At 38.6% G+C, this 26404-nt stretch overlaps 1 protein-coding gene across 3 annotated transcripts in view; it reads left to right on the forward strand.

Moving 5' to 3' along the window:
• Positions 1–26404, forward strand: part of IQGAP2 (IQ motif containing GTPase activating protein 2) — a 286377-nt gene that overhangs the window by 164710 nt on the left and 95263 nt on the right. For all 3 annotated transcript variants that reach the window (XM_060295905.1, XM_030846123.2, XM_060295906.1), the window contains exons 6-11: positions 4886–4953; positions 5282–5395; positions 5971–6149; positions 8359–8446; positions 19950–20113; positions 23148–23308. In XM_060295905.1, the coding sequence (XP_060151888.1) occupies positions 4886–4953; positions 5282–5395; positions 5971–6149; positions 8359–8446; positions 19950–20113; positions 23148–23308 (774 nt within the window). The remainder of the gene's footprint in view (positions 1–4885; positions 4954–5281; positions 5396–5970; positions 6150–8358; positions 8447–19949; positions 20114–23147; positions 23309–26404) is intronic.

A 26404-nucleotide genomic window follows, 5' to 3' on the forward strand; every position in this document is an offset into this window, starting at 1 on the left:
TTCCATAACTAATAATTAAATGAATGACCGGGCAAACAAAGGAGATGCGGTGGAAACAGTTTTGTCAAGATATTTGAGCATGATTGTCTTTCTCTTTACAAAACTGACATGAAATGGCTAAAGCAGTAGGTTTTGTTTTGTTTTTTTAATCATCTACAGTAAGAAAGAATGCTATCCATTGATCAGAAAATTAGATAACCCTTGACAGAAAGCAAACAGATAGGTTTGGATTGACTGAGAAATAAGACAGAAGACCACAGCCCAGAAACCACTGAGCCATTGCAGCAGAGCTCAGAGCTGCTGTGGGGTTTGCTCCAAGCAGAGATGGAAAAGGAGAGCCCCTAAGCTAGCAGAATTGGGCTTAGACCCACTGAGCCCTCTGCTCCTTCCCTAAGGCAGCAAGTGTAGTTGCTGATGGCAGGGTAGCACACGAGTACCCAAGGTAGCTAATGACTGCAGGAAGACACAGGGAACCCCATCTAAGAAGACAAGACACCAGGCACCCTCTGGGCATCAGCCCCGTTGTTCCCCTACTGTCTCCCTAAGGCTGGCTTCTGTCATGGGGACCTGCAATCAACAGTGACAAGCAACAAGTCAAACAAGTCAAACCTTAAGATTTCCCCAAATCAGGAAATACCAGACATTTGAAGGAAACCAACGCTATGAAAGAGGAATTACATTCAACAAACAGAACGAACACCCAAGGAACAAATGAAACTAGTAAAATATGGGCACTTAGTGAGTCATTCATTTCATCTATTTAGCAAATATGCTTATACATAGCAAAACCAAAGATAAAACTAAGAAAGAGGAAAATTGGATGTCGATTAATTTAGAAAAGAAACTAATCAAATTTAGTTATCTAAACTTTTGGTGCATAATAGGAAAATTTAAAAATACATCTAGGGGACTTACCTGGTGGTGCAGTGGTTGAGAATCCACCTGCCAATGCAGGGAACACGGGTTTGAGCCCTGGTCCGGGAAGATCCCACATGCCACGGAGCAACTAAGCCCGTGTACCACAACTACTGAGCCTGCGCTCTAGAGCCCGTGAGCCACAACTACTGAGCTTGCATGCCACAACTACTGAAGCCCATGCGCCTAGAGCCCATGCTCCGCAACAAGAGAAGCCACCACAGTGAGAAGCCCGCGCACCGCAACGAAGAGTAGCCCCTGTTCGCTGCAACTAGAGAAAGCCCACGTGCAGCAATGAAGACCCAACGCAGCCAAAAATAAATAAATAAATTTATTTTTAAAAAATGCATCTAAAATTCTAGATTATCTCAACATTACATAGGTGGGGAAATAGAAGTAGAAATATATTAAGGATAGTAAGTATTCATTAGCTTAGGCTTTGATGCAAGAATAGAAGTTTAAAGTATGTTAAAACTAGCAGAATATTAATGCAATACACATCATAAATACACACATATATAAAATTTGTTAGAAGACATTTTATGGGTGTCCCCTAGTTAAATTTTACTGTTGCCTTTTCAAAGTTTTTCCCACTGAATTATTTTTATTTATTTTTTGTCAGTTCAGTTGTTTTTTTAAATCTAGTTGTAAAAGGGAAGAAGAAACTACAAACTACAGGTACTGTGAAAGAATGGAAGTAATAAAATGATACATTTTTGATAATTTATGGATCTATTTTTATTTTTTCAAGTATGGCTTGATTTTATTTTCCTAGAATTCTTTTGTAGCTTTGCCATACCTGTCTGTTTAATTCTGTTGAATTTTGTCATTCCTGTTACTAGAAAGGAACGTGTGACTAGCTTGACATTTTATTTGTTCCACATGGCATGAGCTCCCTTTTACCTGGAATATTTTTCCCATGTGATAAATAGTGAATTGGTTCATAAAATATTATGGTCTTGGAAATGTCAGCATACTAGTTTTAATTACAGTGACTTGTTTGGCATGAACCTTTGGTAGTAAAGTCTTTAGCGGCTGTATAGTTTTATATCCTTGACAGTCTCTAAAGACCTAGAATTTGAACTAAGGAATGGGGGCTTCCCTGGTGGTGCAGTGGTTAAGAATCCGCCTGCCAAGGCAGGGGACACGGGTTCGAGACCTGGTCCGGGAAGACGCAACATGCCACAGAGCAACTCAGCCCATTCGCCACAACTACTGAGCCTGCACTCTAGAGCCCATTCGCCACAACTACTGAAGCCTGCACGCCTAGAGCCCATGCTCCACAACAAGAGAAGCCACCGCAATGAGAAGCCCGCACACCGCAACGAAGAGTGGCCCCTGCTTGTCACAACTAGAGAAAGCCTGCACGCAGCAACGAAGACCCAATGCAGCCAAAAAAAATAAATTTTTTTAAAAATAAAAATAAACTAAAGAATGTATCCTGTCTTTCTAGCTTTGAATGATGAATACATAATGTCTGTTTTACATTGAATGACTTTCAGAGTCTAATATGTTTTTCCCTTGTGAATAAGATATGGATATCATATTGGAATTTAGTAGTAAAATTAAAATTACCGTATGTTTAAAATGTCATTTGTTCATTGTCCTTTGGTTGTGGTTTTGAGGGAAAAGAGGGGAAAACCAGAGAAAGGTAAATCCCCCCAGAAAACAAGCTTGAAAATTCAAAAATTCATTAATATGCATTTCCTGGAAGAAATGGAAATGGCCAAATACGAGAATGAAAAATGCTTACCCTCACAATGAACAAAATGTAATGTAGACTTAAATGACATTTTTTGGCTACCGATAGGTAAGGTTTTCATTGATAGAGTCGGGTGCTGTTAAGGGGACACAGAAAATGGCGTTTTCATGGATTGGTGGTAGAATGGGGCCATGCCCATCACCTGGGTCTTAGGTTCAATTAAACATTCAGACTCTCATGACTGCCTGCCTTATGTCACATTGGTTAGCAGATGCTCAGAAGGATAGAGCCAGCCAGGAAATGCAACCTGCCAGCAGGACAGCATCAAGTATTTGCTCTTCAGTGGGAGGCTTCCCAACACCCCATGTAGTTGTCCACACAGCCATCTAGAAGCTGTTCTCTTTGGTACGCCAGGTGATAACTTGGGTGAGAAGGAGTGAGACTCATATTGGTAGTTGCAGAAGGCTCCCTGGCTGTAAACCTCAGTCCCCAGGAGCCAGTATCTATTGCAACAGCTCCATAGCGTGGCTTCCAAGTTTCCTGCGAGAAGTGTGCCAGTTATAAGAGTCACTGAACTTAGGAACACCTGAAATGTATAAAGCCTATTTATGATTCCTTCTAGTCAAGATGAAATTTCCCAGTCAGAGGTTGCTTTTCTCCTAAGCCATGGTGCCTGGTAGCATGGTTGTCAGTATACCTTTATTGCGTTCTTGGGGGAACAGAGCTAGAAAGTTAAACGTCACCTTCTATTGCAGAAGGGAAAGGGGTTTTGTTAATCCTTTACTCACAGAGAATAGATGAGTATAATCTCTTTCCAAGAACACAGTTTGATAAAATAGATTGAAAGCTTTGTGCATATATCCTTTCAATTTGACAGTTTTGTTTATAGGGATTTATGTGATGAATAAGATATATGCACAAAGGTGTATCTATATATGTAGGTTCACTGCAACATTATTTGTTATAGTGGATAATTAGTGACCATCTAAATGCTCAGCAACTGGTTAAGTAAATTATAGTACATTCATATTATAGAATACTATAAGTTTATGGAATAGATATTTGTAGAAACAACATTAAAAGGATTTATATCAAAATATTTAGTGTTTAACTCCAGGTGATGATTTCCTAATGTATTTTTTTAACCATGGATCACTAATTTTTAACTTTGATCACATATTGCTTTTCTAAGTGATTATTTTTTACAGATGGTCAAAAAATTTAATTTCAGTGCATGCCGCTTACACTGATTAATCATTCATTTTAAGGTTTTCATTCCCTTAAGAAGGCTTGATCTTAGCTCCTTTAATGAAATTTTATATTTTATGAACTAAGATCTATCTCACATCAACATCTGAAGTGAGTCTTGAAGTACTTCAAACCATCAAAATCATTCTCCGTTCATTTTCCCATATATGTTATATGTAATTCTAACTTCTTATTAAATCTCCTAAGTTATAAATCTGTCAGAACTGATATTAAGTAAATACAGAATTTTTTAGTTGGGCTGTAGAATTAATCTTGGGGGCTGGGAAGGTTAAGACAAATATGGATCAGAAACTATGGCTCAGTGATGAAGTGAAAAGTCATATAACCATATATTTTCATCTTCTTTGGTAGAATTTAGATGTCAGACTCCAGCTTCTTTCGTCCAATTATAGGCTGGTTGGGGACCATCATTGCTTCCTATTGAATTTTTTAAAAATGTGTACACTTTGCTCTGCATCTTCCATTTATTAATATATCCACATCATGGTTTGTCTTTAACATCATTCCATCCACCAGTAGTCTTGCTACTCTATTTACTGTTTCAGAATGTATAAAACAAATGTTTCCTCAAGGGTTATATGGTACTTGGAGGCGTATATAGGAATGAAAAGGAAAATATAATTTGAGCTATATGCTAAACAAATTAAAATCATGTGTTGATAATATCCAAAGAAATGTTTACTGCGTTTGTTGCTTGCTCTTTTGTGTTAATTGTGTTTCTTTTTCTCCCTACAACTGGGTGATTAGGTTAGTTGGCCCTGTGGAAGTGCTGTGTACTACAGAGGACCAGTCTTTGGGACACTGACTGGGCTTCTAGTCCTGGTCCCACTAGGGACTGTGTTACCTCGGGACTCAGTTTCCTCATCTGTAAGATGAATGGATTAGATGAGATGATCTCTTTGGTGTTTCTCAACTAAAAAAGCCCTTAAGATTTATGTAATTTCTAGCTCTAAGATCTACATGATAAAGTTCCTGACAGTTTTATGGTTTCTCTTTCAGTTTGTATCTGTTCAAACTAGGAATTGCACCCCAGATCCAGGATTTGTTGGGCAAAGTAGACTTCACAGGTACTATTCCTTATCTTGATAATTTTTTTATAATATGGTTATTAAGAAAATGTAGCAATATTTTTTTTTCATTTCGATATTATTGATTCCCTTTTTTTTTTCTTATATTGATCAGAGGAGAAAACTTGCTTTTTATCTTGTTTATACTCTATAGGGTTTCTGTTTCCCCACATTTGTGAAATGAGAAACCAAGGCTGGCTTCTTCCTAAGTTTCTTGTTTAGAACTGACCCCGTGTTCTTGATGAAGACATTTCATAACACAAATATATTCATTCCTGCCTCCATCTCTGTGGCTTTCATTGATTTTTTTATTGTTGTTCTTTTTCAGAAGAGGAAATCAGTAATATGAGAAAGGAGCTTGAGAAATATGGAATACAGATGCCATCTTTCAGCAAAATAGGTGGTATTCTGGCTAATGAGCTGTCCGTGGATGAAGCTGCACGTAAGTCTACTTAAAATTCAAACTTGCCGATGACGTGAGACTTAACCTATTCTTGATTTTGGTTATAAGAAATAGAATATTTAGAAGATATTATAAGCACCCTAAAATTTTTTATTATATGTATTATAGATGGTTAGTTTGAGCACATCAGAACATAACCAAGTAATTAACTTTGGACTCTAGACATCCACTTGTGTAATGTGATTTAAGACGTTAGAGAAATGTCTTCATTCTCCAGAACATTTCTCTGCTACGTCCTTAAATTTCAGTGGCAGGGTACTCACTGCTGTGAGTCTTTCCATGTCAACCCATAGTACTTGATTCATTTTAGACGTTCAGTGCAAGTCGAATAAATGAATAGGCATTACATAACAGACACCGAGACAGGACCCAAGATAGATGGGCAGATGGGGAGGTTGTCAGAGGGATGCTCTGTGATGTGTCTGAGGTCTCTTTTTTGAATGCTTTATCGGACCCCAAGAAAGAAAGTAAAACTGCTTAAGTTCTGCAGGGCCAGTACACCTGCCCATGTTGTCTTTTGTTGATAAAGTTCTTTTTTTCTCTTTACTTTGCAGTGCATGCTGCAGTTATAGCCATTAATGAAGCTATCGAAAAAGGAATAACCGAGCAGACCATTATAACACTAAGAAACCCAAATGCAGTTTTGACTTTAGTGGATGACAACCTTGCACAGGAATATCAGAAGGAACTCTGGGAAGCCAAGAAGAGAAAAGAGGAAAATGCAAGGCTGAAGGTATTCAATGAGATTCTGAGTGATCAATACAGTAATAAGCATAGTTATGCATTGCTAGTTTGAAAAAGCTGTAATGTTACAAGTGATTTTATTTTTTAATTTTACTTATTTTTGGCTGCGTTGGGTCTTCGTTGCTGCACGCGGGCTTTCTCTAGTTGTGACAAGTAGGGGCTACTCTTTGTTGCGGTGTGCGGGCTTCTCATTGCAGTGGCTTCTCTTGTTGCGGAGCATGGGCTTTAGTAGTAGCAGCACGCAGGCCCTAGAGCACGTGGACTTCAGTAGTTGCGGCACGTGGGCTCAGTTGTTGTGGCACACGGGCTCAGTAGCTCCGCAGCATGTGGGATCTTCCCAGACCAGGGATCGAACCCGTGTCCCCTGCATTGGCAGGTGGATTCTTAACCACCGCGCCAGCAGGGAACTCCCAGCAAGGGATACTTTTAAATTTGCTGGCTGTGGTCTCTCTAGCCACAGGCCATTGGTTTGGGTGAAATGTAAGGGTTGAAGAAGACCATGCACTCCATAAGGAAATTAGGTTTCTTTTTATGATGAATATTACAGGTCATAAGGATGGAAGGTCATGTTGAAAACTTACCTAGAAGGTGTAGAAGCAGCAAATAAAGATCTTCCCTTGTTGGGTATCACCAACCTTGTATTAGGCGACTTACCTTCAGATTTATTACTAGAGGCTAATAATTGGGTGTGGTGAAGTTTAGAGAAGATGTTTTTGAATCTGCTTTCCTCATATTTTCCCCATAGTTTCCCCTCATATTTGAGGAAGTGGTTTCTCTCCTCGACAAGGCAGCCGGCTACTGACCCTCACTTCATATATCCCATCTCCTGTCTTATTAAAAACGTTGCACTCCGAGATTCCACTTCCTCGCCAACTTTCCTCTCCTTCAACTCTTGCCATATCAGCTTCAGCTCTATTACCCAAAGTAACCCGTTTATCCCAACCTTTTCTCAGTGGGTGGCTTCTGCCAACATTGGCACACTTGCCTCACGCTGCCCCGCCTGCCTTCTATGCTTGTGGTTCTCTTCTGCATCTTTTAATGTCTCTGCCTATTCCTCCCTCCAAATATAGGGATTCTTCCAAGTCTGTCATTGAATCACTCCTCTCTCTGTTCTTCCTCCATTGAGCTCATCCACTTGTTGAAGAAATCAGCTGTCAGCTTGATACCAGGCCCCACTAAAGCTCCTCCAGATACCTTCATCTCTGTGTCCCACTGGCTTTGCCCCCTACCACATCAGAAGCGTGCTCATCCTCACCCTGCCTTTCTCCTGTGCATGCCTCTTGCTGACTTCCCTTTGGAATGACTCCCACATTGTTGCTTTTTATGTCCCCCATGTCCCATCCATCACTGTCTTCTGCCTTTTCTTGACAGGCTGACCTCCATCACCTACCTTCTAGTTTCACCGCCCTTGCCTCGGCCCTGCCCCTCCTGACCTTGTCTCAGGGCTGTCTCAGCACCTTCCCCATGGGCCCCACTGCTTCCTATCATTCTCCAGGCCACCCCCTCTCAGAGCTAAGGTTGCAAAATTAATCTTTAGCTACAGATCTGATGTCATCCCACCAAAAACCTCCCCTGATTCCCTACTGCAAGTACAGGTCCTCCTGTTGGCATTAAAAGGCTCCAGGATTCCCAACCTACCTCCCCATCTTTTTGGCTAACCCTAGACATACACTATGTGCTATAGCCCGACATGCCAAGTTTCCCACCTTTGTGACCAAATCCTGTTGTCTCCTCTCCGCCTTGAATATTACTCTCTTCTTCAGGCCCTCCTCAACTGTTGTCTCTTCTTAAAGTTTTCTTTCTAACCAAGTATGTACTTCCCTAGAATATATTTTGTTCTGCTGTGTGTATTTGTTATTTGTGTTCTTGATTTTATTAGACTGAATCAGATGAAATTGCCAATAATCATCTGGTTTTGATCTACAAAAAAATGTCAATATCAAGTGGTCCAACCTAATGTTTTGCACATTAGACAGTTAGGCTTTTACAGAGAGTCACTGGGTCTGTTGTTCATCTTTGTAACCCTTGCCGGCTTAGCTAACCCTAGTGCCCTGCACAGATCAGGCACTCTTAAATGCTTGTATTGAGTTTACATGAATATTAGCAAGTGGTTTTTAGCACTCTTTAAGTTTTTGCTTTTGAATATCGAGCTTTGGAAATATTTAACTTCAGGAATCAATGAAGCCTTTGTTTTGCAGAATAACTGTATTTCAGAAGAAGAAAGAGATGCATATGAAGAATTGCTGACACAAGCAGAAATCCAAGGCAATATCAATAAAGTCAACAGTGAGTAATGGATCATATGAAGGAAATGGATACTTCTAGAAGATGCAAATTTTCCTTATCCAAATCTCAGCAAAACTCTTAACTTGTATCCTTGTAAAAATGCCTGATATGATGAAAAATCCACTAAAAGTCAGTCAGTGTTGCTCTTAATTCTGGTGTTACCATCTGCCAGTTTTCCATGGAGCTTTTCTGGCTGTCTTGTCCCCAGTCCATGCAAAGTATCTCAAAGCATCTTGAAGCTAGTTTGACTGTACCTTCCTGTTTCATCATAGGTACAGTGTATGTCATATTTTGAACCTGTCCCTTATTGGGCTAATCTTAAAGGTTATTTAGTAAAGATTATGAGTTAAGGATTGTCATTCCTTGCCCATGATCATGTTATGGCATTCGATTGGAACCGTAAAAGCTATTATTGACACCCCTGCTTTTTATTACTTCCCAATCAGTAGTCTGTAGTTTGTAAGAATTGTTTTCTTACCGCTTTTGTAGCTTTGGTGCAAGTGAATAAGACTTGACAGGCCTATAAATCACGTGATGGCAGGTTTGAATCCCGCATCCCTGAGACTCTATGGAGTCACACAGGACAGTTCTCCTTGGTACCTAGTTGTGTGACTATAAAGAACAGAAAACTTGGGTAATTAAAATAAGTATATGCAAGCTTAGATACATTAATTTCTTTATTAGTCTTTTTCCTCTCTGTAATAAAATTTATTTTTACTTGAGGCAGTAAGGAATTCTCTTTGGCATTTATGTCCCCTAGGTCAACCTAAATAACCCATATATACCCAAAAAACAAATACATCAAACACCAGTTAGCCCATGTAATTTAATAAAACATCTGAACCATCTGCCAAGTTTAAATCTGGGGTGTCCACTAATTCCAGTAGTCCTAAACCCTCATCGTAACCTCCTAGATAAGCTTTGAATGTTCTCTATGGCTCTTACCACCTTCAAGAAAATGCACACCTATAGGTGTTACCCAGGAGTTCACTCCTAAGTTGCTGGTAGAGACATATTTTAAAGGCTTCAAACAGTGATCAAGGAGGCCCAGAGAAAATTGATAGAAAGGTCTAGGAGTTAACAACTGAGTGGGTTTGAGAATTTACCTCCATTTACAACTGTGGAGAGCGCTAGGATAACTATTTTTTAAGGGAACACGACATTTTGAGATGTGTGTTCCTATTCTTTTATTCTTATTAAATTTTGAACATGTTGGTGATGATACATGAAGCACAGTTTCAAGTTTCTCTTTCTGCTCTGTTTGAAAAGTGAGAATTTCATTATGCTTGGCAGAAATGAATTACAGGAAGAAACTAATATTGCGAGCAATACCTCTGAGGTTCATAAGCTTAGTGGGGAAATGGTTCCATAGCTTTGTGCCAGCCTTTGTTTTTGAAATGTTTATAACCACTAAAATCGATTTCTTTTTCATGTTAAATAAAATGCCTTATATAACTGTTTCAATACTCTACTAAATGACATAATTTCCTGACCACAAATTTGATGCCAAAAAGACTATACTTTTTTTTTCCACTTTTAAGTAAGAGTCATGAGATGATCTGCCCTAATGCATAACCAGCTAAAATATGAAGGGCATTGCAGTGTTTAATGGCTTTACATGCTTAGAACATGATTATTCTGAAGGTTTTGATCTCTCCCCATTGGAAAATTTATGGTCCAGTAATACTAAAAATAGTCTTGAAAAAAATCCTCTAAAGCATATTTTAGCCAGTGACATGACAATGAGACAATTGTATGCTTTAAAATATGTCAGTGTAACTACTTGACGAGCTTTTCCCCAACCATAGAGCTTATTATATTAAAATGTTAAGGTGTCTACACTTGTAGCAGCCATGGTAATGACAGAAGTGAAAACTTCGATGGTAATATCACGAAATCTGTTGTCGGGGGCTTCAGGTTTGTTTGAACTGCAATCATTTAACTTTGGGGTTTGGTACATGCATTTCATTCACTATATATATTCTGTTAAGATTAGGGCTTGAAATTTTGTTAAATGCAGAGTGTAAAAGAGTGGTTAAGCTTACTTTATTTTTTTAGGAGAAATGGTTCCTTAAGAGTGTTTTAAAGGATATAATTTTTCTCGTAATATTTTACCATCCAGTTTTCCAAACTCATATAATAGAGTTTTCAAAGGTGAAGCAAGATCCTATTCAGAGTAATCAGAGACACAACTGCAAGGCCTCGGATAGCTTTAACAGAGCAGCAAACATGACAAACAACCGCTGACCTTCCTTTCTGGAATTCTTTCATTTATCATACTAGTTCTAAGAATAGAAAAAAGGGTTTGGGTCCTTAGGGTCTTATTCTAACTTATTCTAAAAGTGTAAATTTTCTGGGGTGTGGCATGAAAGGTTGCATTAGTTGTATTTCCTGCTATTAAATGATGTGTCTCAGTAGAAAAGTTATTGAGCATAGCTCCTTATGAATATAGTTAGAGAAGATAAATTGTCATCTGTTAAAAAGGGTTAGAATAATCTTAGCTGTAGTCTAGTCATGTATTAGGGAGACAGACTAATCCTTGAAAAGATCTACAAATCTATGGGTCTGTGTTATTTCTACTACCCTGAAGCCTTCTTTATAGGGCAAAATCCTGCTGGTTCTGTCCAGTTTGCTATTGCCTGGTGGCAGAGTTCATCGCTCATTCTTCTATTTGGTCAGCAAATCCATTTCTGTTTTCTGGAAACTATGCTGAATTTACTGTTCCAAGCACCTTGCATTTGGTCACTAAAATTTGCGTCTCTGTAATCTGAACATCATAACTGGTAGAGACGTCACAGAGCTTCTGGTTGGATCAGATGATGTAAACCAAGGCATTTCTGTGATCGGGGCCTTTTTTTTTTTTTTTAAGGTTAAATGATACGGTAGTCTCCCCCTTATCCACAGTTTCGTTTTTTTGCAATTTCAGTTACCTGTAGTCAACTGCAGTCTGAAAATATTAAATGGAGAATTCCAGAAATAATTCATAACTTTTAAGTTACATGCTGTTCTGAGTAGCATGACGAAATCTTGCACCATTCCACCTGGCATGTGAACCATCACTTTGTCCAGTATATCCTGCCCTTTAGTCACTTAGTAGCCATCTCAGTTACCAGATTGTCTAGTACCATAGTGCTTGTGTTCAAGTCACCCTTATTTTACTTAATAATGGCCCAAAAGCTCAAGAGTAGTGATACTAGCAATTCAGATATGCCAGAGAAGCTATAAAGTGCTTTCTTTAAGTGAAAAGGTGAAAGTTCTCAATAAAGAAAGAAAAAAATTGTATGGTGAAGTTGCTAAGATCTACAGTAAGAACGAATCTTCTGTGACATTGTGAAGAAGGAAAACAATCTGTGCTAATTTTGCTGGTGGACCTTCAACTGTAAAAGTTAAGGCCACTGTGTATGATAAGTGCTTAGTTAAGTTGGAAAAGGCATTAAATTTGTACAATAAAACATTTTGAGTAGGCAGGATCAAGATGGCAGAGTAGGAAGACCCTGAGCTCACTTCCTGCCAAGGACACACCAAGACTACACCAACATATAGGACAACTCTCTCTGAGAATGACCTGAGGACTAGCAGAACAGCTTTTATAAAATTAAGGATATAAAGGAAAAATGGATAAACAACAAGGTCCTACTGTATAACACAGGGAACTATATTCAGTATCCTGTAATAAACCATAATGGAAAAGAATATGGAAAAGAATATGAAAAAGAATATATATATATATGTATGTATACATATATACATACATATATAACTGAATCACTTTGCTGTACAGCAGAAACTAACACAACATTGTAAATCAGTTATAGTTCAATAAAATAAAATCTTTTAAAAAAGGATATAAGGGGCTTCCCTGGTGGTGGCCCAGTGGTTGAGAATCCGCCTACCGATGCAGGGGACACAGGTTTGTGCCCCGGTCCGGGAAGATCCCACATGCCGCAGAGCGGCTGGGCCCGTGAGCCATGGCCGCTAAGCCTGTGCGTCCAGAGCCTGTGCTCCGCAACGGGAGAGGCCACAACAGTGAGAGGCCCACATACTGAAAAAAAAAAAAAAAAAAAGAATATAAAGGAAAAACCACATAAAGACAAGGAGGAGGGAAAGAGAAGTGATCTAGTCTGCGCCCATACCCCCAGTGTGTGACCCACAGGCGGAAAGGAAGGTCACAAACATGGAGGTCCTCCCTAATGAGCAAGGGCTTCAAGCCCCACATTGGGCACTCCAGGCTTGGGGACCAGCACCAGGAAGATGAGCCTACTTAACTGCTTTTTGAAAACCAGTGGGGCTTACTACCAGGAGAGCCAGAGGGCTGTTGGAAACCCAGACGCCCTCTTAAAGGGTTCATGCATATACTTACTCGCTCTGAGTGCCAGCACAGAAACAGCATATTGAAAAGTGCCTGGTGTTCTGTCCAGCCTACCGAGGCTGCACCAGCATGCCCCCTAATCTAACTCTGGCTTCAACATATACAGACTGCGTGGAAGCACTCCTACATAAGGGCACACCTTGAAGACCAGGAGAGGTACCTGTTTTGCCTAATTCATAGAGACAAACACAGAAAGTCAAAGAAGATGAGGAAAATGTTCCAAATGAAAGAACAAGGTAAAACCTCCAGGGTGGGAGAACCCTAATGAAGTGGACATAAGTAACTTTTATGATAAACAGTTCAAAGTAACAGTCATTAAAACGCTCACTGAACTTTGGAGAAAAATAGAGGAACACAGTGAAGCTTCAACAAAGAATTAGAAAGTATAAAAAGAACCAATCAAGCTGAAGAATATAATTACTGAAATGAAAAATACATTAAAGGGAATCAACAGCAGATTAGGTGATACAGAAGAACACATAAGCATCCTGGAAGACAGAATAGTGGAAATCACCCAATCAGAATATCCACAAGACAAAGTTTTTAAAAATAGGAATCGTGGGCTTCCCTGGTGGCACAGTGGTTGGGAGTCCGCCTGCCGATGCAGGGGACACGGGTTCGTGCCCCGGTCCGGGAAGATCCCACATGCCACGGAGCGGCTGGGCCCGTGAGCCATGGCCGCTGAGCCTGCGCGTCTGGAGCATGTGCTCTGCAACGGGAGAGGCCACAACAGTGAGAGGCCCGCGTACCGCAAAAAAAAAAAAAAAAGAAATTGTTTAGGGACCTTTGGGACAACATCAAGTGTACTAACATTAGCATTATAGGGGTTTAGAAGAAGAGAAAGAAAGGGGAAATATGTTTGATGAAATAATGGCTGAAAACTTCCATAACCTGGGAAAAGAAACATATCCAGGTCCAAGAAGCACAGAGAGTCCCAAACAAAATGAACCCAAAGAGACCCACACCAAAACATGTCATCATTAAAATGGCAAAATTTAAAGATAGAGAATTTTAAAGGCAACAGGGGAAAACAAAGAGTCACATTTGAGGGAACCTCCATGAGGCTACCAGCTGATACTTCAGCAGAAACTTTGCAGGCCAGAATGGAGTTGCATGATACATTTAAACTGCTGAAAGGAAAAACATAAACAAAAACAAAACAAACAAAAACCTACAAACAAGAATACTGTACCAGGCAAAGTTATCCTTCAGAAATGAAGGAGAGAGAAAGAATTTCCCCAATAAACAAAAACTAAAAGAGGTCATCACCACTAAACTCACAAGAAATGTTAAAGGATCTTCTTTACCAAAACAAACAAAACAAAACAAAAAACCCAGCAAAAACAAAACCAAACAAAGGCAATAACAAGAAATAAGAAAATACATGAAGGGAAAAATCTCACTAGTAAAGGCAAATACATTTGACCCTTGAACAACACAGGTTTAAACTTATACATGAATGTTTTTTTCAATAAGTACATTCAGTACTATATGATCTGAGGTTGGTTGAACGCACAGATGTGGATCTGTGGTTACAGAGGGCTGACTATGGGACTTGAGTGTCTGCAGATTTCTGTATCCACAGCAGGCCCTGGAACCTTCTCCCATGGATACCAAGGGACAAGTGTATATGGTAAAGGCAGTGGATCAACCACTTAAAAAGCTAGTTGAGGGTTAAAAGGCAAAAGTCATAAAATCAACTATAGCTACAATAAGTTATTAAGGGATACACAAAAAGTTGTAAAATATGACATCAAAAACAAAATGTGGAGGGGGAGTAAAACATGTAGAGCTTTTACAGTGTATTTGAATTTAAATGACTAGGGCTAGAGATACGTTGAGATCTATATATATGTATGTGTATAAACTTCATAGTAACCACAAACCAAAAATTTAAAAAAAGATAAAGAAGAGAAAGGAACCCAAACATAACACTAAACAAAATCATCAAACCACAGAGTTTAAAAGAAAAGAATAGAGAAGAACTACAGAAACCACCAGAAAACAAATAACAAAATGGCAATAAGTACATACCTATCTATAATCACTTTAAATGTAAATGAACTAAACGCCCCAATCAAAAGACATAAGGTGGCTGAATTGATTTAAAAAAAAAAATTCCCATCTATTTGCTGCCTACAAGAGACTCACTTCAGAGATAAAGACAACAGAGACTGTAAGTGAAGGGAAGGAAAAAGATATTCCATGCAAATGGAAATGGAAAAAAAAGCAGGGGTAGCAATACACATATCAGACAAAATAGACTTTATTTATTTATTTATTTATTTTACATCTTTATTGGAGTATAATTGCTTTACACTGGTGTGTTAGTTTCTGCTTTATAACAAAGTGTATCAGCTATACATGTACACATATCCTCATATCTCTTCCCTCTTTTGTCTCCCTCCCTCCCACCCTCCCTATCCACACGGGGAGGGGGAAGGGTAATCTGGGACAAAGTGAGAGTGACATGTACATATATGCCCTGCCAAATGTAAAACAAAATAGACTTTAAAACAAAGATTATAACAAGAGATAAGGAAGGACATTACATAATGATACAGAGGTCAATCCAAGAGGAGGATGTGATATTTAAACATACATACATCTAACATAGGAGCATCTAAATATGTAAAGCAAATATTAACAGACATAAAGAGATAAATTGACAATAATACAATAATAGTAGGAAACTTTAACACCCTACATACATCAATGGACAGAACATCTAGACCAAAAATCAATAAGGAAACAGTGGCCTTAAATGACTCATTAGACCAGATGGACTTAATAGATACCTATAGAACATTCTATCCCAAAACTGCAGAATATGCATTCTTTTCAAGTGCACAGGAAACATTCTCCAGGACAGATCACATGCTAGGCCACAAAGCAAGTCTCAGCAAATTTAAGAGGATAGAAATTATATCAAGCATCTTTTCTGACCATAATGGTATAAAACTAGAAATCAATTCCAGGAAGAAAACTGGAAAAAACACAAACATGTGGAGACTAAACAACATGCTACTAAAAAAACCAATGGGTCAGTAAGGAAATCAAAAAATAGCTTGAGATGAATGAAAATAGAAATACAACTTGCCAAAATTTATGGGTCATAGCAAAAGCAGATCTAAGAGTGAAGTATATAGGAATACAGGCCTATTTCAAGAAAGAAGAAAAATCTCAAATTAACAACCTAAGTTTACACCTAAAGGAATTAGAAAAAGAAGAATAAACAAAGCCCAAAGTTAGTAGAAGGAAAGAAATAACAACGATCAGAGTAGAAATAAATAGAGACCAAAACAAAACAAAAAAAAAACCCAGTAGAAAAGATCAGTGAAACTAAGAACTGTTTTTTTCAAAAGATAAACAAAATTAATAAACCCTTAGACTCAATCAAGAAAAAAAGACCCAAATCAATAAAATTAGAAGTAAAAGAGAAGTTACAACCAATATCACAGATATACAAAGAATCATAAGAGAATACTACAGAGAATTATAAGCCAAAGTGGACAACCCAGAAGAAATGTATAAATTCCTAGAAACATAAAATCTTCCAAGACTGAATTAGGAAGAAAAAGAAAATCTGAACAGACTGATCACTAGTAATGCAGTTGAGTCAGTAATTAAAAAAACAAAAACAAAAACTCCCAACAAACAAAAGTCCAGGATCAGACAGCTTCACAGGTGAATTCTACTGAACATTTAAAGAAGAGTTAATACCTGTCCTTCTCAAATTATTCCAAAAATTTGAAGAGGAGGAAACACTACAAATTCATTCTATGAGGGCAGCATTACTCTGATACCAAAACCTGACAAAGACACTGCAAAAAAAGAGAAGATTACAGGTCAGTATTCCTGATGAACATAGATGCAAAAACCCTCAACAAAATATTAGCAAACTGAGTTCATCAGTACATTAAAAAGATCATACATGATGGTCAAGTGGAGTTTATTCCAGGGATGTGAGGATGGTTCAGTATGCACAAACCAATCAATGTGATATACAAATTAACACAATGAAGCTAAAAATCACATGATGATATGCAGAAAAAGCATTTGACAAAATCTCTCAACAAAATGGGTGGGGAGGGAACGTACCTCAACATAATAAAGGCCATTTACAACAAACCCACAGCTAACATACTCAGTGCCGAAAAGCTGAAAGCTTTTCCTCTAAGATCAGGAATGAGACAAGGATGCCCATCTCACCACTTTTATTCAACATGGTATTGGAAGCCCTAGCCACAACACCGGATAAGAAAAAGACATAAAAGGCATCCAAATTGGAAGGGAAGAAGTAAAACTGTCACTATTTGCAGGTGAAATGATTCTACATATATAATACTCTAAAGACTCCACCAAAAAACCATTAGAACTAATACATGAATTCAATAAAGTTGCAGGATACAACATTAATATACAGAATCTGTTGCATTCCTATGCACTAATAATGAACCATCAGAAAGAGAAAACAAGAAAACAATTTACAGTTGTATCAAAAAAATCTAATACCTAGGAATAAATTGAACCAAGGAGGTGAAAGACCTGTACTCTGTAAACTAGAAGACATTAATGAAAGAAAGAATGCACAAATAAATGGGAATATATTTCATTCACATGAATTGGAAGAATTAATATTGTTAAAATGTCCATTCTACCCAAAGCAATCTACAGATTCAATGCAATCCCTATCAGTATACCCGTGGCATTTTCACTGAACTAGAAAAAATAATACTAAAGCTTGTATGGACCTACAAAAGACCCCAAATTGCCAAAGCAATCTTGAGAAAAACAACAAAGCTGTGTCATCCTCCCTGGCTTCAAACTCTACTACTATAATAATCAAAACAGTACGGTATTGGCACAAAAACAGACACACAGATCAATGGGACAGAATAGAGAACCCAGAAATAAACCCGTATACATATGGTCAATTAATCTATGACAGAGGAGGCAAGAATATACAACAGAGAAAGAGTGATGTTGGGAAAACCGGACAGCTACATGTCAGAGGATGAAACCAGGCCATTTTCTCATGCCTTATACAAAAATTAATTCAAAATTGATTAGAACTTAAATGTAAGACCTGAAACCATGAAACTTCTAGAAAAAAACATAGGCAGTACGCTCTTTGACATTGGCCTTAGCAATATTTTTTTGGATCTATCCCCTGAGACAAGGGAAACAAAAGCAAAAATAAACAAATGGAACCATATCAAACTAAAAGCTTTGGCACAGGAAGGGAAACCATTAACAAAACGAAATGGCATTCTACTGAATGGGAGAACATAGTTGCAAATGATGACCAGTAAAAGAATAATACCAAAATACATAACGAACTCATACAACTCAGTCTCAGAAAACAACAATCTAATTTAAAAATGGGCAGAGGACCTGAATAGACATTTTTTCAGAGAAGAGGTACAGATACCAACAGGTACATGAAAAGATACTCAACATTACTAATGAAAAGGGAAATGCAGATCAAAACCATGATCAGGGATCAACTCACATCTGTCAGAATGGCTATCATCAAAAAACAAGAAATAACAAGTTGTGGTGAGGATGTGGAGAAAAGGGAACCCTGTGCACTGTTGGTAAATATAAATTGGCACAGCTGCTATGGAAACCAATATGGAGTTTCCTCAAAGAATTAAAAATGGAACCTACACAATTGCACTCCTGGATATTTATACAAAGAAAATGAAAACACTAATTCAAAAAGATACATATACCCCAATGTTATTGTAGTATTATTTTAAATAGCCAAGACATGGAAGCAACCTAAGTATCCATCAACAAATGAGTGGATAAAGATGTGGTGTATATATATATACAATAGAATATTACTCAGCCAGAAAAAAAAAAAGAATGAAATCTTGCCATTTGTGACAACATGGTGGACCTGGAGTGTATTATGCTAAGTGAAATAAGTCATACCGAAAAAGACAAATACTATGTGTTTTCATGTATGTGTGGAATCTAAAAAACAAAACAAATGAATAAATAAAACAGAAACAAAATCATAGACACAGAGAACAAACTAGTTGTTGCCAGAAGGGAGGTGGATGGGATGGGAGAAATAGGTAAAGGGGACTAAGAGGTACAAACTACCAGTATAAAATAAAGAAGTCATGAGAATGTAATGTACAGCACAGGGAATATAGTTAATATTATAATAACTTTGTATGGTATATAATCTGTAAAAATATTGAATCACTAGTCAACTATACCTCAATAAAAAAAAGATATTTTGAGAGACCACTTATGTTATTACAATTCTTTTTATTATTAGTTATTATTATTAATCTTTTTACCTAACTTAAAAATTAAACTTTATCACAGGTATGTATATACAGAAAAAAAAACAGTACATAAATGGTTTGGTACTATCCATGGTTTCAGGCATCCACTGGGGTTCTTAGAACCATACTAACACGTGGGACTACCGTGCTAACACAGAATTATGTAATCATATGAATTCTGGTTGTAATATTTTTAAAAACATATCTGAAATTATTTTTCCCTAAGAATCACACTTTACAGAACACAAGAGATGAGAGCGTATTTGGAGAACTAATATTTGGAGAACTAATAACTATTCCATATCAAGCGGCAGTGTGTCCGAGTGCCTCCTGTGGGTTTCCCATGGTGCTGATATAGAGGGAGGATAGAGCCATAGGGCAAGTCCTTGCTTCTCTGGTCTTCACATGTCTTTAATCTCCTTGGGGAGGCAGTGCTTACACACAAAGAGCCGTAAAGAGCAATGACTGCAGGATTCCCAAAGTGTGAAGTCTTCAGGAACTGGAGCACTGTGAAGGCTTCATGGAGAGATGGTTCCAAAGCTGGTCCTGAAAGGAAGGATTTTGTAGGGAAGTCATGCTAGGCAGGAATGACCTCATAACTCCAGCTCTGTCAATGCTGAGGTTCTTTTAGGGACTAGCTGCAAGGATTAGAGTGACTTCCAATTACAAGCTACCATTTCCAAGGCTTTGCTTACCATCCAACGACAGCTTTTCAGAGTTCATGGAAAGTAACTACTTAGGTTCTAATACTTGGATATATGGACTGGTTGGGTCAGGCTGCAGTGGGAAAGGCACAGGTTCTGACAGAATGTCACTCTACCCTCAGGGCTGGCTGCAGTGGACCACATCAACACTGTTATTCGGGAAGGTGACCCTGAATACACACTGCTTGCACTGCAGAAACCAGAGGCCCAGCTGCCCACTGTTTATCCCTTTGCTGGTGCAATGTATCAGAATGAACTTTTCAACCTCCAGAAACAGAACGCTATGGTAAGTCAGAGGAGACTCCAGGTACAGAGATGTTAATTCTGAGTCCTAGCAATGAGGAGTGCTGTTGAGGAAAGGTGAGTGGGAGTGTAGTGTCTTTAATTTGTATCAATCCCTGGTCTCATTGGCCTCCCTGTACCAATTCCATGGCCACCTTCCTCTTTAACTCCTGCTTTTCATCTCCTTAAAGAATCTGAGAGCATAGGTGGGAAATGCAGGCAGGGCTCTACACAAATACACATTGAAAACTAGTTGTTCTCATTCTCTGTGTGATTTTTGGAGAACTTGGGATAAGTTAATAACTATATTGAAATATTTTTAAATATCTAATGTTCTTTGATATAGAAAAATAAGCTCTGAATCTGCATTTCTAGAAATTTGCAACCAAGAACATTAGCACCATGGCTTTGATTTTTGTCATTGTGTGCTCCTTGCAATGCTAACAGTATTAAGCAGTAATAATCATATAAGGTCACAGTAAATAAGAGCATATGCACTAGTACAGGATTAAGCCAAACAATGCAACAGAATGAACAGCACTAGAAGCAGCACCAAGAATTTCAATTATGAAAGAGCTAATATTTCAAAGACATGGGGAAACAAATGAAATCCTTAGAAGTATTTAACCATGTGGGAAAGAAAACATTACCTCACTACACATAACAGAATAAATTGCCGGTATGAAAGGTTAAGTGTAAAAAATAATTAAACTTCTAAGGAAACATGGAAGGACAATGAATCTGAAAAGCAAAAACAGTACTGCTCCACCAAAAAAAACAGAAGAGGAGGAAGCCAAACGCACAAACAGGCAGTTCACAGGTATACCAGGATGTTTCACAGTATTATCTATAGTACTGCGAAGATACTACAGATATCTTCTATATCTATATAGAAGATAAACCACGTTTAACTAATAACAGATTGCACACCCTACTGTTAAGTGGAAAAAATGAAATTGAAATATATAGCATTATCTTGTTTTTTATGATAAGAAAAGAAAAATAATTAAAAAATGAAAATCTCTATAAATGTTTGCATGAATTAAAAATTAATAAAAGTAGGTGGCTTAGTTGTTGAGAATCTGCCTGCCAGTGCAGGAGACACGGGTTCAATCCCTGGTCCGGGAAGATCCCACATGCCGCGGAGCAGCTAAGCCCGTGTGCCATAGCTACTGAGCCTGCACTCTAGAGCTCATAAACCACAACTACTGAGCCCACATGCCTCAACTACTGAAGCCCATGTGCTCTAGGGCGCACGTGCCACAACTACTGAGCTTACATGCTGCAACTGCTGAAGCCTGTGCACCTAGAGCCCATGATCCACAATAAGAGAAGCCACCGCAATGAGAAGCCCGCACACTGAAACAAAGAGTAACCCCCGCTCAACGCAACTAGAGAAAGCCCGCGCGCAGCAACGAAGACCCAATGCAGCCCAAAAAATTAAAATTAAAAAAAAACAAAAAATAAGTGGCATTCTTTATTTTACAAAAATTAATGAAGTGTATGTCACTAAAGGGCTTGGGTAGTAAGGTTTGTTTTCTTATCCTTGCTTAGTAAGACATGATTCTATAAATAGAAAGATACTAGAGTTGACCCTTAAACGGGTAGGAACTGCGCATACCACTTACATGTGGATCTTTTTCAATAGTAAGTACTATATTACCAAATGATACGCAGTTGGCTGAATCCAGGGACGCAGTACCTCAGGTACAGAGGGACAGGTATATGGAGGATTAATTATACGCAGATTCTGAACTGCGTGGAGGTTCAGCGCTCCTAACCCCGGTGTTGCTCAGCGGTCAACTGTATTTTGTAATAAAAGAAAAATAAGTTATTTCCTTAAGCTGCACGTAGGTTCTCTTGATATTATGGTCCCTGTTTCTCTAGCTTTGAAGCCCAAGGCTACTTACACTCTAGCACATTCATCCCCTTTTTCTTTATTTGTCCTTATCTTTTTGGCTGTGTACCACTTTAGATAGTTGTGGTGAATCTCAAATGATTCCATTCTGCTCTTTACCTGTAATTTGATACCTTCCTTATATGTTAAAGTCATAGCTAATGTAAGGTATTTGGATAAAATTTACATGTTCCCTATAAAAACCCTTCTTCCCATTTGCTTTGGAACGTAAAATTATGCTTTGTTGGTCTAAAATCAATTTGCTGACAGATTTCTGTGGAGAATCAGCTATAATGCATTTTAATATAAACATTACATATATGAAATATATAATATTCTAAATGTAAAGATAGATATCAGGGTTTTTAAAAATTTGTTTTCATGCTCCCTCTATGTTCCTTCAGTATGATGGAAGAAAAAACCCTTTTGAAGTTGGGCCAAGTCAGTATAAAATGGTTAAAAGGAAGACAACATTGAAGGGGGAAAGTGTTCTGTAATCTGAGATGTACTTTTTAAGTAAGCCCAATCCTTACTTGCTTTTCACTAAGATTTACCTCACATGTCTTCAAATATCTAGACCTTAGGGTATGTTTAAAAATTTCTACCCATTTATAAAAACGTGACTTAGACTAACTTTTTTTGGAATTAAAATCAATATCCTTGGCTTAAAGACTTTGATTTACTTTTCTGGGATTATCATCTTTAGGTGAAATTCTCCCCTTCTCCTTACCCTTAATTCAAACTGAAAATCATTAGCTATACTAATATCTTAACCTTGCACTTGCAGACAGTAACAACGTTATCTAATCTGTGGCTTCATTATTTGGTAAGATTGAGCCTGTTAGCAGCCGATATAATAGCTGCGAGTAGGAATCAGCTATGGCAATGCAGATGTCTGTGGAATCATAACTGAGGACTGTAATTAACTCAGTGCCCAAAATGATCATCTCAGGAAAACCCAGAAGCCATTGACGTGTTCTTTAAAGCCAACGAAAGATAGGTGGCCAGGGAGCCCTGTGGGTCCTGCATTCTCACAATCTTTGACTTTTCTTTATTCTTTGAAGTGTACGTTCTGAACCCCCATCACATACACGGGCTGTGTAGATTTGGGGGTCTCATACTGCCATATGTTTTCCAACAGAACTACTTGGCCCATGAGGAGCTCTTGATCGCAGTGGAAATGCTATCTGCTGTAGCTTTACTCAACCAGGCCTTGGAGAGCAACGATCTTGTGTCTGTGCAGAATCAACTCAGAAGCCCAACAATGGGCTTCAACAATCTGGACGAGACATACGTGGAACGGTAAGGGAACATTTTCCAAAACTCCTTTCAGTGTAGAAATATGTGTTTGGTAGATTTGTTCTACCAATTTGAAGGACCTGTTCCTTCCTGAAACAATCCATATACCCATGCTTACTTTCCTGAAAGCCAGTCTACTTTGTTCTGAGAATCCTAATGTTTAAATCCTACTTCACAGTATTCCTTTTAGGGGAACAAAGAGTCTAAGGAGGATCCCGTGGCAGTTACTGACTGTCTTTGACATTAGCAAAAATTATTTCATAGGCAAAAAATACATGTTGAAAGCATACCTTCCCTTGGGCTTCTTTTGGAAACGACAGAATGTAGAAGAGTTGGAAACAACTTTAATAATCATCCAGTCCAATTTTCTTGTTTTACTGATGAGGAAACTGGATCTGGATTTGTGGACCCGAAGTAGGGCAGTTGGGCCCCAAGCCCCATTCTTTTTTTTTTTTTTTAACATCTTTACTGGAGTATAATTGCTTTACAATATTGTGTTATTTTCTGCTGTATAACAAAGTGAATCAGCTATATGTATACATATATCCCCATATCCCCTGCCTCTTGTGTCTCCCTCCCACCCTCCCTATCCCACCCCTCTAGGTGGTCACAAAGCACCGAGCTGATCTCCCTGTGCTATGCGGCTGCTTCCCACTAGCTATCTGTTTTACGTTTGGCAGTGTATATATGTCCATGCCACTCTCTCACTTCGTCCCAGTTTACCCTTCCCCCTGCCCATGTCCTCAAGTCCATTCTCTACATTCTTTTGACGATTAAACCAAAGGAATCCTGAGACCACAGTGGATCACGGCAGTGGATAACAATCTCAACTTAGTGTCTTTTATTTCATGTTCCTGAAATAAACTACTAGATAGTATTGTTGATAGAATTATAAAACACTATAGCAGATCTAGAGAGAAAACTAAGGGGCGGGAAGAAGGAGCCCATTAGAGATTAAGACAAAAGCCCAAGTTAAAATGAGTGAATTTCCATCTTGGATTCTTGTGACCACCAGGGGGAGATGTCTGCATAGATCTTGACAAAAGCACTGTTGTCAAGATACTGGTTCTGGAACTGCTGAAATAGGTAATTCTCTTGGGTCACGTACAGTTGTACAGGAAAAATTAAAAAGACTCGTTAGACTTTTTTTTAAATGGTGTTTGACCACTTGTCTATGTAGAGAATGGCCCCAAAGTAGAACAGTGGCTTTTCCTTGTTTTTAGTCATCTTGGAAAAACTGATGCTCTTACGCTACTTAAATTTGACCACCTGTTCCTATAACTCCTCAGAGTTTATTTCCAAGGTAATTTATGTCTACCTCCACTGTTTATACTAATGGCACCATCCTCTCCTCCAAGCTTAGAAACTCGAGTTAACTTGAGTTTTCCTCTGACCCTCTGTGAGGCACCCTTGTGCTGTGAATAGTCTGCTCACTTTTCTCCCCAACAGAAGCCAATAGGTGTGCACAATACCTCTGCATGATGTTTCCCTTTCCCAGCAACCATCTCGTTTAGACATTTTACCTTTGCTTTTGTAACAACCTCCAAATTGGTCTTACCCTGTCTTTTCTCTTCTCATTCATTCTTATGTAACTAGGCTTTGCTGCTCTCTCAGTGCTAGAGACGGCAGAGTTGGTCACTCCCTTAGGAAGCCTAACAGTCTAATGAGGCTTGTTGATAAAATAATTATCAAGACACATATGGAGCATCCCTGGCCACTTTCCTCTAAATGACAGTACCCTCCTCCCTCCAAATCACCCATTTTGATTATCAAAAATCCTCTCTTCCCCCCATCCCAATTTACAAATAACCCATTAAGGAAATAGTCCCAAACCCCATCTGAGAACCAGTTTTATGCCTGTGATTTTCAGCTGGGGCCACAGATACAGCTTCAGAGTGCAAGTATCCTGTATGAAACACTTTTAAAATTTGTGTTTGTTTAAATAATCTTTTAAAATTTTCATTTAAGCACTTTCTGGGTCACCTGGGTGACCCAATACCGACATGAGATTCCAGGGCCCCCTTTGGTTCTTGTATTGAACATTCTGATGGGCCCAAGTGATTTTTCACAGCCTCAACATTTCAATTTCCATGTCAGCTTTTAACCCAGTTCTTGGAAGCCCAAGTTGGCAGGTGTTCAGGTTTAAGGAACACTGGGCCTCTCCCTTATGGTTGTACAACTTCATAGTACACGGGTGCTGGGCAGGGCTACCTGGATGAATTCTTACCAAGTCTCTACCAGTTTACCATGGCTTCTGCCCTTGGGGCTATGTTTTCCCAGAAAGGTTGTTTTGTCCAGTTCTCACAAGAGTGACATAGGGTTGGCATTGGTTCTAGGCATGCCCTGTTCCCAGATTAATTGTTCTAAAATGTAGCTCTGTTTATAATGCTCCTCTATTGGATTGTTCTCTCTTCTTATCTGAATTAACCCTCAACGTGGTGTTCTGCCCTTTGCTCCAGCTACACCCCTCCTTGTATTTTATACTTCAGCCAAGATGGATCTGAACACTCTGTTCATTCTGGCTTATCTGCTCCTTTGCATGCTCCTCTCACCACCAGGAACGCGGTGCCTATCACCCATCTCCGCCTGGCACAGTACTGGAGCTTCCAAGCCCTTCCTGCCATAGAGCGTGCTTCCGTGAACTATTTGCATGTTTCTCCCACGCCAGCTAATGTCATCTGTTCTGAGAACTAGCATGATGTGGTTAAAGGAATATAACCTTGGAGCCAAAAATATCTAAGTTGGACTCTTCCTAGCTGGGCCCCTTTCTGTTCATCTATAAAGCGCAAAAACAAACACACACAACAGAAACACCTACTCTGCATCTGCCTATAGAACTATGTTGTGTTATTCATAAAATTTTTCCCTTTGGCTAGTATTTGTTCATTTCTGAAGAAATGATGGGTGATTGTGGGTTTTGGTTTTTTTTTCTGTGTTCATCCTTAAGCTTTTTCATTTTATTCCCATTGGGTCATCATTAAATGTCAGACGTGAAATGCCTGTAAGGATTTTGCACTTTCTTATCGAATGGTCCCCATCTATAAGGGATGCTAACGAGTGCAAGTTGCCATTTATCCATATTGTCATTGTGATCAGTAT

Source organism: Globicephala melas, chromosome 3 (assembly GCF_963455315.2).
Source record: "Globicephala melas chromosome 3, mGloMel1.2, whole genome shotgun sequence".
Taxonomy (NCBI): Eukaryota; Metazoa; Chordata; class Mammalia; order Artiodactyla; family Delphinidae; genus Globicephala; species Globicephala melas.